Here is a 12,821-nt window from a genome sequence, read left to right on the forward strand (position 1 = left end):
TAGGAACATGGTCACATACTATATTTTCCATGGGACCCTGCCTCATTCGGTGCACAGGATGGACACACAAAGGTGTAGAATTAAGGCCACGTGTGTAACCGTAATGCTGACATTTCTTAACCTTTGGGTGCTCGACTTTGCAATCTAAACAGCGTTCTATTAACATAGATTGCATGTGTGCGTGTCTGGTCTTTCATGTCTTGCCTTAATCCACCCAACAGGGAAGTAAGAGGGAGAGCGAAAAGCCAAGGATCTCTGTGGTTGGCTGCTCCTTCCCCCGGGATAAACATGCATCCTCCAGTGTCTAATAATTTCTGGGCTTGTTCTCCCTGCTGGGCTTGCATGCGGGACACCCTGCAGCACCACACCAGATACCTTCAGGGCAGAGGCTGCGTTCCTCAGTGAGGTGTAGGGAGAATGGGCCCAGAGTCTAGGCTTTCAGGAGTCTAAACATGAGCCCACTCTCTGCCTTATTGTCTTCCTTATATCCAGCTCTCTGGGACACCTGCGGGTGGAGGCCTTCCACCAGCTGGGCTAAATTCTCGGTGCTTTCAGGTTCAGTCCTGCGTGCAAGCAAAACTCTCCGTACTCGGCCTTGGTGACACAACAAGATTATCCTGGCAGGGCTGGGATGTGTCACATGACACGAGCCCCGAGCTGGTCATTGGCCCTTGTCAATCCTGCTCCAGTTTCCAGATCTCCCACCTGCCCCGTGCCCTTGCTTTGAATATATCGGGGGCACTCTAGGGTAGACTAGGACAAGCTTTACCCAACACTGGCATTTGCCACTGAGTGAGTCACTAGCTGAGGGTTTCCAGATGTCCTGAGCAGACACACTCCACTCACCTTTGCTTCAGCAGCTGCTAGTGATGGGTGCACGTCCGGTCTCGAGCCCACTGCAGGGGCAAGAAATGGTATTTAAAATTCAGCCCCTTTACCAAGGTTGAGGTCAGGTCATATTTGAAATGAACACATTTGCTCAGCATCAGCACCTGCCCAGAGTCTGGCGTTAGGAGCCAATCCCGTGTTCTCATGCTGCCATTACTAACTGCTCCAGAGTTACCAGGGACAGGATGGCAGGGCTGCATCTGCACTGGCAAAGCCAGGATACGTCGCTCAGCCTGGGAGTGCGCCCACGTAGCCAGGCCAGGGCTCAGCGAGTCTTCTGTCTAACCCTGTTCTGAGCTGGGGCAGCTGACACGGTGGTGGAAATGCCTGAACCCTGCTACACTAGAGCGCCTGCTGTTGCTACCAGTGGTGAATTATGGGTCCCACTTTGCCAGTGCAGACAAGGCCCAGGAGAGGACGGAGCTGCTAACAATTCACGGGAGGGAGGAGGAACCGCATGCCCTTCCCAGTTAGATGAGCTCCCGGCCCAGCGAAAGGGAGGGAGACCATTTCCGTTCAGGCCCTGCAGTGCTGCTGGTGCCAGTCACCGCACCAGAAAGCTGGGGGGTGTCCTTAGGGGGTGGGTGGGGAGCTGCCTGTTCTAGGCTCAGTCTGTATAGCGCCACCAGCAGCGCTACACTGGGAAAGGCCCCGCCCGGGGTCCATTGGTTCTTAGGGCTGACGCTGTGTGGTACCCAGTGGCTGCGGGTTGGACCCTCAGCACCGACAGAATGGAGAGCCCTGCCTCAGGGAACTAGGCTAAGCAAGATCAGGCCTGGGAGCTTTTGGCTGGGAGACCCAGGAGACTCCATGGTGTATTCAGAGTCGGCGGGTCTCTGTAACAGACTGGGCGTGCTGGCAGTCACGGAGATGCCAATGGCAGACTCCAGGCTGATGCAAGTGGACATCCCCCATGCATGCCTGACCCCAGCTCCTGCCCTGGCTCTCCGCGATACCTGCTGAATGGCCTTGCTGCCCAGGTGCCAGCTCTTTGCCCTGGGTGGAGCCTGTCATGGACGGTTACCCTGTGTTCTGTGTTTCAGGGGGGGAAGATCCCCATCCGCTGGACGGCCCCCGAGGCCATCGCGTACCGCACGTTCTCCTCAGCCAGCGACGTGTGGAGCTACGGCGTCGTCATGTGGGAGGTGTTGGCCTACGGGGAGCGGCCCTACTGGAACATGACCAACAGGGATGTAAGTGAGCGTCGTCCTGCCTGCGGCTGGGCTGGTATCAGGCCGGTTCCCTCCCTCCCTCTGCTAGGGGCGGCACCTCCTGTTAACTGAGCGGTTGTGGGGGCTCACGGTGAGATGGAGGCCACTGGGGGGGGTCCAAAGCCAGAGTGTAGTTTTCGGGGCAAAAAGCGATGCTGCCTGTCCTTGCAAACCCCCGGGAATGGAGCTCGAGACTTTACGCTGCCTGGGAGGGGCAACGCTGGGGCCTCAACGCCGAGCTCAGCCGAGCCGTGAGGGGAGATTGTCAAATTCTCTGTGTGAAAATATCAATGTGTTTGCAGTCCTTCCTTCCGCATAGTGTGTGTCCCCGCCCCACTCTGTATTACTGGGGGTCCCTGCCCCGCGGCGTGTTACTGGGGGTCCCTGCCCCGCGGCGTGTTACTGGGTGTCCCCGCCCTGCGGCGTGTTACTGGGGGTCCCCGCCCCGCTGCGTGTTACTGGGGGTCCCCGCCCCATGGTGTGTTATTGGGGGTCCCTGCCCCGCTGCGTGTTGTTTATGTGCTTTAGGTGGGGTTATGTTAGGGGGTTGCCGGGATGAATAAGACAAAGGAAGGGAGGGGGCTGGCGCGTGGGAGGGGGTTGGCCCAAAGAGCCAGTCAGCCCGAGGGCTGGTGTTCAGCAGGAGACCTCCGGAGAACAGGTGCCTGTTACCACCAGTGGCCATTGGTCGCTGCTTGACCTGCTCCTGCAGCTGCTTTGCCAGCTTCAGTCTGTGGCTGGCTCCACAGAGCTCTGGAGCGAAGAGCCAGGGCATCTCAGAGTGCGCTCCGGGAGGGCTGTGGGCTCACCCCGAGCAAACCTATCTTTCAGGTCATTAACTCAGTGGAGGAGGGCTACCGCCTGCCTGCCCCCATGGGCTGCCCTACAGCCCTGCACCAGCTCATGCTGGACTGCTGGCAGAAGGATCGCAGCGAGCGGCCACGCTTCTCCCAGATCGTCAGCATCCTGGACAAGCTCATCCGCAACCCTGAGAATCTCAAGTGCACAGCCACGGTGAACCGGTAAGGCCAGTCACAGCCACCGGGAACCGGTAAGGCCAGCCACAGCCACGAGCAACCATTAAGGCTGGCCACAGCCACGGGGAACCGGTAAGGCCGGCCACAGCCACGGGGAACCATTAAGGCCGGCCACAGCCACGGGGAAACGGTAAGGCCGGCTACAGCCACAAGCAACCATTAAGGCCGGCCACAGCCACGGGGAACCGGTAAGGCCAGCCACAGCCACGAGCAACCGGTAAGACTGGCCACAGCCACGGTGAACTGGCAAGGCCAGCCACAGCCACGGTGAACCACTAAGGCCGGCCACATCCATGGTGAACTGGTAAGGCCGGCCACAGCTGCGGTGAACCGGCAAGGCCAGCCACAGCCACGGGGAACCACTCAGGCCGGCCACAGCCACAGGGAACCACTCAGGCCGGCCACAGCCACGGTGAACCGGTAAGGCCGGCCACAGCCACGGTGAACTGGTAAGGCCGGCCACAGCCACGAGCAACCGGTAAGGCCGGCCACATCCATGGTGAACCGGTAAGGCCGGCCACAGCCGCGGTGAACCGGTAAGGCCGGCCACAGCCACGGGGAACCGGTAAGGCCAGCCACAGCCACGATAGCCTGATAAGGCTGGCCACAGCCAGAATGAGCCAGTTAGAGCTCCGCAGGCGGTCTCAGCACCTTCTGCTCATAGGCATGGTGAGCCAGAGAGACTCTTCACCCACCAGCACCAGCCAGTGCATCATAGCCACGGTGAATTGGTGAGAGACTCTCTTGCCAGATATGGCAACAATGGCTTCTCATTGGCTAACGTTGGCCACTTTATGGCCTGTTCTCTGGCTAGAGCCTCATGCCAAGCCAGAGCGGACAGCGAGCGCGTTCACTGCCACAGTGAGACAGTCAGAGACCGAGCCAAGCCCAAGCTCTGAGCTGGCACCGGCCACGTCAGGCACTCACATGCCACAATGACGGGTCAGAGCCACAGAGAACTACTTAAAGCCGCCGTCCGAGCTAGAGCTTACGGCTAACACAGTCCAGGCCATAACCATAATGAGCCGCACTAGCCTCCCAGCCTGGGTGGGCTTATGGCTTCAGCGCGGTCATGGCCACAGGCCTGGCTAGCACCAGCCAGGAACAGAAAACAGGCTCAGCCGTTGAGTGGAGCAGCTGCATTTCACACCCTTGGATTCACATGCACAGCCCACCTCCACACAAAGCTCAGTTGTGCACACAAAATACACACGGGCGCCAAAGTGCATACACAGTCCTGAGCCCTGACAATGTGGATACCCCTCCCGCAACCCTCTCTTTGGCTCTGCCTGACCCGAGAGGGCTCCAGCCCTCTTGCCCCTGACCTTCACTTCTTGTGAAAACACAAGCCGTGGGGAGCGGTAATTGTGTGGTGGTAGAATAGTGTTGGGGCGTCAGGCTGCCATCCCCCGCGGCACAGGCTGCTTTTCCGGTACCTTGACTCCACTCGCTGATCCGCCCCTTAGCGCTAAGTTTATGCCTTTTCTCTTGTCTTCGAGGTTCACCCAAACTCCCTTTGACAGAGGCGTCTTTGATTTCACAAGCTGTTTTACGGTGGAGGACTGGCTGGAGTCCATCAAACTGGGGCGCTATCGGGAGAACTTCGCAGTGGCCGGGTATTCCTCGCTGGGGATGGTGATGCGGATGAACATCGAGTGAGTACGAAGGGGGAGAAGTGACTGATGTAGGCCATGAAGTGCTGGCACCACCCGTCACCCCCATCACTGTCTGCTGCCCTCCTACCTTGGGCTCTGTAGATCTTACAGGCTCAGCAGTGTTAGGCCTAGTTAGCACCTGGAGGGGAGCAAATCCAAATACTGAAGGAAGTGGAGTTGGTGCCTCTCTCCTTGGTGCTCTTCTTTATGAGTCAGTCCTGAGCCAATGCGCCAAGGCGATGCTGAGCTCTGTGTCTGTGTGAGTGCACATGCATAGGGCTGTGTGTGGGTGTGCACGTGTGCATAGGACTGTGTGTGTGTGTGTGTGTGCGTGTGTGCATAGGGCTCCGTGTGGGTGCACAGGGCTCAGTGTGTGACAAGATGGTGTGTCCAGCAGGATTGGCCGGGAGGCTGCACAGTGGAAGCTCAGCGACCGTCAGACCATTTCATAGCGTGATTGCAGAATGAGGGGACGCTAATCGGAGTTTCAGGGACACCTCGGAGAAGCTGCCGAGTGGACAGGGCTGTCTGTCCGTCTGTCCGTGTGTCTGACTGGGCGATCTGTGAGCAGCTCCAATTTCAGAGCATTGCTCTTGCTGGCTCCTAGCGTGTCAGGAGCCACTTCCCCTCTGCCTCCCTCTCCCCCTGGGGACGGCGCGGGGGCAGTGGCCCTGGGGTGGGCCATGGACACTGACCGCCGGTCACTCCCGAGAACAGCACGTCAGCCCCTAGGACCAGACAACGGCAGCTCCGCCGCTGGCAGACGAGTGCCGCTGAGCCAGTGGAGGGGAAGCCCCGTGGCCTGGCCTGCAGCACAGGGGGAGCCGGGGTCTGACGTTGCCTTTGTTTTCACAGTGACGTTCGGAGCCTGGGGATCACCCTCATGGGGCACCAGAAGAAGATCCTGAGCAGCATCCAGATCATGAGGTCTCAGCTGCTGAACACCAGTGTCCCCAGGCGGCATCTCTAATCACCAGCTCCCCAGACCCAGCGGCTGGCGTTCCAAAAGCACCGATCCTGGCAGAGCGGCGAGCAAAGCCGGCGGGAGAAGCGCCGAGCCAGAACCTCGAGTCTCTGTGGCTTTCCGTTGCCTTGCTGGGATTCGCGCTCCCAAGGGAAAGAGGAAGAGCTTTCCAGGGACATTGCTTCCTCCAGCTGAGGGTAGGAGCAGCCTCCAGAGCAGGGCAGGCCACTTCATTTTCCATCCTGTGTCCCTGCTGGGCCGAGGCTCCTAGCATGGCCTAGCTAGGGGCAGTGCAATAGAAGGGGCACGCCGCCCAGGCTGGGCCCGGCAAAGGGAGTGGCACTGACGGACAGCGATGACGGGAGCAGCCGGGCAAGTCTCTTCCGTGTGCTGTTGCTGACTGTGTCTGAGCTGCTGTTGTACTGCCTGGAGGCTTAGCTGGATCTCTGAGCCCTGCAAGGCCTCCCACACCATTGCATGGCAGAGACAGCAAAGTGCCTGCTCCCACCACCCTGCTCTACCCAGGACCTCCAGACCAGCCCCTCCCTGAAGCTACCAGGGTCATTGCCCTGCTCTCAGAAGGGTCACTGGAAAACCGGAAGTCTTGAGCCTCCTGCAGTAGTTTCTGCTGGTGCTGTGAGCAGACGGGACTTCCTTGGCGCTGGGAAGAAGGGCCCGGAGCGCTGGCGCATGCTCGGGGAGATGTGAGAAGTGCTGTCAAAGGAGAACCCGGAACCAGCTAGGAAGTCACCACTTCCTGAATGCACCGGCAATGAACCTAGCGCAGGCAGGCCAGGGCCAGGGGAGAGCATGTGTCTGAGGGCCACACGCTCAGGTTTCCCCCCCGAGCCCCAACAGAGCAGAGGCCAGGCTTCTGCCGCATGAGGAGCCGCGTCCCCTCTCACAGTCCTGTCATGTCTTCTTCCGGGTCCGAGGGGGGTTTATTGAACTCTCATATTGCCTAAAACCAGCCAGGGGCTGCCAGCAGCCAGTCTGCCTTGCTGTGCTAACAGCCAAGCCTCCCCTGGAGACCGTCACCAGCGGCACCGCTCCCAGCAGCACGCCGACCTGCGAACACACGAGGCCCCCGCCCGAGGCTCTGCTCAGCTGCCACATCCTGGCTGCCCAGCAGGTGAGGGCTTCTCCAGGCCACCCTGCCAGGAGCTGCGCCAGCTCCCTGCTTGCGCCCCCTGCTGGTGAGCGTGCCCCCGGAAGGCAGCAGGCCAGTGCACTGAGGTGGTTGGACGCACTGAGCTGTCCCGAGGCAGAGACGTGCGCGAAGCGGAGGGACTGGCGCAGGCTGGAGAGGAAAGCCGGCCTCTTGCTCCCCTTTGTAAATACGATTTTCTACCGTGTTCAAAGCTGGTTTACTACATCGGACTTTATACACGCAAAAATGGTCTCAAAGCACAGAAAGCCCAGCCCAGGGGCTGGCCGCGCTGCCAAGACTCTTCAAGGGGGCGTGTAGCTGGAGCTCGCTGAGGGACCCCACTCCTTGGGGCAGGGGAGAAGAGCTCCTCCTAACGCTGCTGTTACTCGTGCGTCTGAGACCCACGCCGCCGATCCGCTCTCAGTGACAGCAGAGGAACTCCAGAGTCACTCCGTTGGTTCCAGTGGAGATCCTCTGGATTTACATCAGCACGTGTGACAGCGGGATTTGGCCCGAGGTCGCCTTCCAGCAGCGCCAGAGAAACTGGAGGATGGTGGGATGTGGGGAGAGGGGGTTAAAGCCATTTTCCAGTCTGCAATAATCCTGGCTAAACTGAACCAGCCCGGGCTTGGTTTAGTTTTCTATCCAGGGCATCTACATCTCAATTCTACTCTGGGACTATGTCGTGGGCACCCTACTGCTTCCTGTGGAAGCTCTTCCGACGAGGGCTAGATGCAGTATGTGGCTCTAGTTCCATTCCACCCTCTGTGCACTCAGACCCCTCACGCACCAATCCTGGGGGCTGTGTATTCGGAGTTTACGCCTGCGGCACACGGAACGCCCGGGGGAGGAGGGTGCTTGCCAGGCCTTACCCACCCTGCGGCACACGGAGCGCCCGGGGGAGGAGGGTGCTGCCCAGGCCTTACCCACCCTGCGGCACACGGAACGCCCGGAGGAGGAGGGTGCTGGCTGGGCCTTACCCACCCTGCGGCACACGGAACGCCCGGGGGAGGAGGGTGCTGGCCAGGCCTTACCCACCCTGCGGCACACGGAACGCCCGGGGGAGGAGGGTGCTGGCTGGGCCTTACCCACCCTGCGGCACACGGAACGCCCGGGGGAGGAGGGTGCCGGCTGGGGCTTACCCGCCCTGCGGCGCCCGGAACGCCCGGGGGGAGGGTGCCGGCTGGGCCTTACCCGCCCTGCGGCACACGGAACGCCCGGGGGAGGAGGGTGCTGGCCAGGCCTTACCCACCCTGCGGCACACGGAACGCCCGGGGGAGGAGGGTGCTGGCCAGGCCTTACCCACCCTGCGGCACACGGAACGCCCGGAGGAGGAGGGTGCTGGCTGGGCCTTACCCACCCTGCGGCACACGGAACGCCCGGGGGAGGAGGGTGCTGGCCAGGCCTTACCCACCCTGCGGCACACGGAACGCCCGGAGGAGGAGGGTGCTGGCTGGGCCTTACCCACCCTGCGGCACACGGAACGCCCGGGGGAGGAGGGTGCTGGCCAGGCCTTACCCACCCTGCGGCACACGGAACGCCCGGAGGAGGAGGGTGCTGGCTGGGCCTTACCCACCCTGCGGCACACGGAACGCCCGGGGGGAGGGTGCCGGCTGGGCCTTACCTGCCCTGCGGCGCACGGAACGCCCGGGAGGAGGGTGCCGGCCGGGCCTTCCCTGCCCTGCGGCACACGGAACGCCCGGGAGGAGGGTGCCGGCCGGGCCTTCCCTGCCCTGCGGCACACGGAACGCCAGGGGGGAGGGTGCCGGCTGGGCCTTACCCGCCCTGCGGCGCACGGAACGCCCGGGAGGAGGGTGCCGGCCGGGCCTTCCCTGCTCTGCGGCGCACGGAACGCCCGGGGGGAGGGTGCCGGCTGGGCCTTACCCGCCCTGCGGCGCACGGAACGCCCGGGGGGAGGAGGGTGCCGGCTGGGCCTTACCCGCCCTGCGGCACATGGGAGTTATAAGGGTGGGGGGGTTCTGGATAGATCCTGGTTCCCGGAGGGCAGAGGGTTGGTGGATGGTCCCTAGGGACAGGGGGGTTGCTGGATGGGTCCTGGTACCCAGGGACGGGGGGTGGGGTTGCTGGACAGCCCCAACCCCTCGGGACGGGAATTGCTGGACAGGCCCTGGTCCCAGAGGATGGGGGTTGCTGGCCAGGTGCTGGTGCCTGGCAGAGGAGTGTTGCTGGATGGGCCCTGGTCCCCAGGGACAGAGGGTTGCTAGATGGCCCTTGCCTCTCTCTTCCTTGCCCTTGTTTTATGGTCAGAGTCTGCACCTCTTCCCGGACAATAAAACTCTTCCCATTGCCCATTTCTCTGTCTCTTATTGACAAATGTGTCATGCAGGGCTGCTCTCACGGGGCACAAGGGCTGGTGGAGCTGCTAAGGGATCCACAGGCTGCTGCTGCCATCCCTTCCAGCAGGCATGGGGCTGCCCGAGGGGACTTGCCTGTGCATGGATGTGCGTGTGTGTGTGAGTGCAAGCATGTGCATTTTGCGCATAGTGCAAGTGTGCATGGATGTGCATGTGTGTTCATAGCGTGACTGTATGGATGTGTGTGTGTGTGCATGCACATGTGTGTGCGTAGCGTGAATGTGTATGGATGTGCATGTGTGTGTGAGTGCATGCATGTGTGTAGCATGAGTGTGTGTGATGCGCATGTGTGCATAGCATGAGTGTGCATGGATGTGCCTATGTGTGAGTACGTGTGTGTGTGTGTGTGTGTGTGCATAGCGTGAGTGTGTGCGCGTGGGTGGGGAAGAGAAGAGTTAGTGGCATTGCTGTTGTTGTTACAGTCCAATCCCATTTCATCCTGGGTGGTGGTGGGATGGAGGAGTCACCTGGGTCCCTCTCTCTGGCCAGGACATCTCTCAGGACCAGGAGGACAAAGGCCCTGGGTCCCAGGAGATGTGGGGGAGGCAGCCATGATGGTGAAGCTCGCTCCAGTAGCCAAGTTTTCTCCCCTAAGTCTCTTTCTTTAAGGCCCCACAAAGGGAGTGATGGGCACAATAGCCCAATGGCACCTAATTTCTGACGTGGCAGTTTTTTCTCACTGATTTCCAGTTCCGCACTTTCCTGTTTACCAGGCAGGATCTGACCACAGTGCTTGGGTTTGGACTCATTCAGTCTGTCTGTCTGTCTGTCTCCCTGTCATACCTTTTCCCATCACCACCTGCTGTTAGCAGTTACTGGGCCATCTTCTGAACTTCCCCTCACTTCTTCCAGCTGAACCCAGGAGGAGGGGAGGTTTGTAGGCCCAGTTACTACAACAGGCCCCACAGGAATAGAGCAGCAATTCCTTTCTGGGCCTGACAGAGAAACAAGCTATGACAGAGCCCAACGCACAATGGAAAAGTAACATACTCCAAGGACGTACGTTTCCTGTTAGGGCTCAAACAGGCCTAGCCTAGAATAACCTCAGCAACAGGCTTATTTCAAGCACTAACGCTGAGCCATTGTCCCAAGAGTCGCTACAGTAAGTCTGTTCAATTTCATCTGCAGGCCTGGTTGAATCGTAGCCTTTGTCAGTTTTCGGTAGGTTCTGGATACTGCAGATTTACCCAGACACAATACTTGGCTCCACCTGCAAATTCAAAAATCATTATAAATATCCAAACGAAAGGCAAGCTAACTGCTTTTGGGCAATGAACCGGTGACCCTAGCTATGCTATAACGGAGAAGAGAGCCACCAGGATCTGCTACGGAGGAATCTGCAGATCTGAAGGGGCAAAAAAGGACCAGTGTGTGTTTAAAGCATGAGAAGCACGTGCTTCCTTGCACCGTTATTGTGAACAGATGCTGCTCACCACCCTTACCATGGTGAAAATGTCAAAGGCAGATATTTCATATGCCCACCAAAAGCATCACTCGCCCCAGGAAGTGGGGAGCAGAGATTTGCCGGGCCGCGGTAGGGTGTTTGTTAAGCTTCCACATTGCATTGATTCATAAAGCCGACGTTCACATTCTGCCAGATGTAGGGGGTTTCGCCATAGGCGTTCAATCCAAAAGCAAGCACCTACCCCAGGGGAGCTGACGTGTGTTAGAGACTGTACCTGGCTGACAGCTAAGCGTGCAATGCGCAGGGTGACGTATCCATGGGGTTATATGGGGATACTATTCAGAGCCCTCTGCACAGGTGCAGTATTATTAACATCTGAGAATTAAACAAATGTGTCCATGCTAATAGCCATCCACTAGATAAATGCCCCCCCCCCAACCCCCACTTGTCACAAGGGACCTGAGTTTCCAGTTTTGTAACATTACGATTCTCCCTTCCCCCTTCCCTGTGACTCCTGAGAAAAACAGTCCTGGCCGGGGCTAGCCCACCAGGGGCCGAGTGGCTGGCTCCTGATGTGTTTTTATCTCCCAGCTAGCATGGCCCCACTGGGCGCTGAAGCCAGAAGAGACCGTTGATTTTTCAGATTATCCAATGTTCTTGCAGGGAAGGGGCCAGCCAGGCCGCAGGGCAAAGGGGTCGGGTGACTGTACGTTCAGGTGGGCCTGGCAGGTTCAGGTCACCCGTGCTCCCATTTACCTGTGTTGTCAGGACATCTCTGAGCTCCCTGGGGAGCAGCAGCGGGAAGGGCAGGGCAATTAATCAGACGGGAACAGAAGTTTTGCTGCATGGGCTCAGGGTTAGGGGAGTCCAAAGAATGACACACAGGCCAGGTATGTTGTCTACTTGCTTAGAAACAAACCAGGGGTTGTAGATGGGTCTCCTGAAATCAGTCCTGCTGTGGGGGACCAGCTGGCCAAGCAGACAGACCCTCCCAATCCAGCAGTGCCTACAGAGCCCTCAGCATATTTATAATGCCAAATGGAGACGCTTGTGCACCCAAGTAACAATCTGACGTGTTTCCCAAAGCTCTATCCCCAGCAATCAGCATCCCCCCACCCCCCGTGAGCATCCCCAGCAGAGAGCCAGGGACCCCAGCCTGCAAACACTATTGTTACTGTATTGAAACCACCATGGAACAGAAGCAAAGGTAAAAAGGTTCATGGCAGTGTCACACCCAGTCTCCCAGCCCAACTCAATTCCTTTCATAGAGTGGAAGCCAGTGCCCACCAGCACCTCACAGAGTTCGGCCCCAGAGCGGTTTGTGTCCCAAGCAGAGGCATCCTGTTCCAGTGATAGCCAGGCATCAAGGCAAGTAATCATCCTTTCACTGGTGAACTAGATTTCCTTCTCTAGTAATGCGTAGTACCGTTCCTAGGTACTGACCAGGCAATCCCACTATATTTGCTTTGCTATCTGTCCAAGCTAAGCTAGGATACTTCATTAATAGTACAAGCCCCTGCACGCCATCAGCATTATTAAGGTGCGTGGTCACTGTGGTACAGGACTTTAAAACAGCCCAGCAGTTCTACGTGACATCGCCCATGTTGGTTTTACGTGCCCACAAGCCCTCTTCTTTGTGTCAGTTTTATGAAATCTTTCTGAGGTCAAACACGCTCTGTGGCTAAAGTGAACAAAGGGCAATTTCTGCCTGATGGTTACTGATATTCCTATCTGCTCACACATCAGCCCACCTGCCGAGGAGCACCAGATTCCCTCTTTGCTTTACGCTTAGCAGTGTGTTCGAGAAGATTAAACGGATAGGAGATTGAAACAGCACTATCGATGTTCTCACAGTTAAACTGGTTAAAAGCTGGCTCCACAGATAGCGTTGCCTTCGAAATTTCCCTTAAATAATTTCAATGTTGTAAATCACGATAGACGTGACTCTTAGCCGCAGAACTCCTCAAAGGGCATCAGTGTCTTACTATCCACACTCTGAAAGCTCGGAATCCCCTTGCGTCCCAGCCTGGAAACAGACGGCGCTGGAGAGCCTCAGGCAATGGCAGGTGCAGGAGCAGAGGCCAGAGCCACGCCCTGGCGTTATTTCCCAGCGGCTGAGAACGTTGTGCCCAATTG

General features: G+C 58.6%; 1 protein-coding gene across 1 annotated transcript in view; it reads left to right on the forward strand.

Annotated features, from left to right (window-relative positions):
• The window catches only part of EPHA8 (EPH receptor A8), an 89,050-nt gene extending 83,289 nt beyond the window's left edge, over positions 1–5,761 (forward strand). The window contains exons 13-16 of the mRNA XM_065421258.1: positions 1,932–2,081; positions 2,931–3,121; positions 4,636–4,791; positions 5,647–5,761. Of these exons, the coding sequence (XP_065277330.1) occupies positions 1,932–2,081; positions 2,931–3,121; positions 4,636–4,791; positions 5,647–5,761 (612 nt within the window). The remainder of the gene's footprint in view (positions 1–1,931; positions 2,082–2,930; positions 3,122–4,635; positions 4,792–5,646) is intronic.
• The last annotated feature ends 7,060 nt before the right edge of the window (positions 5,762–12,821 follow it).

Source organism: Emys orbicularis, chromosome 22, assembly GCF_028017835.1.
Source record: "Emys orbicularis isolate rEmyOrb1 chromosome 22, rEmyOrb1.hap1, whole genome shotgun sequence".
NCBI lineage: Eukaryota > Metazoa > Chordata > Testudines > Emydidae > Emys > Emys orbicularis.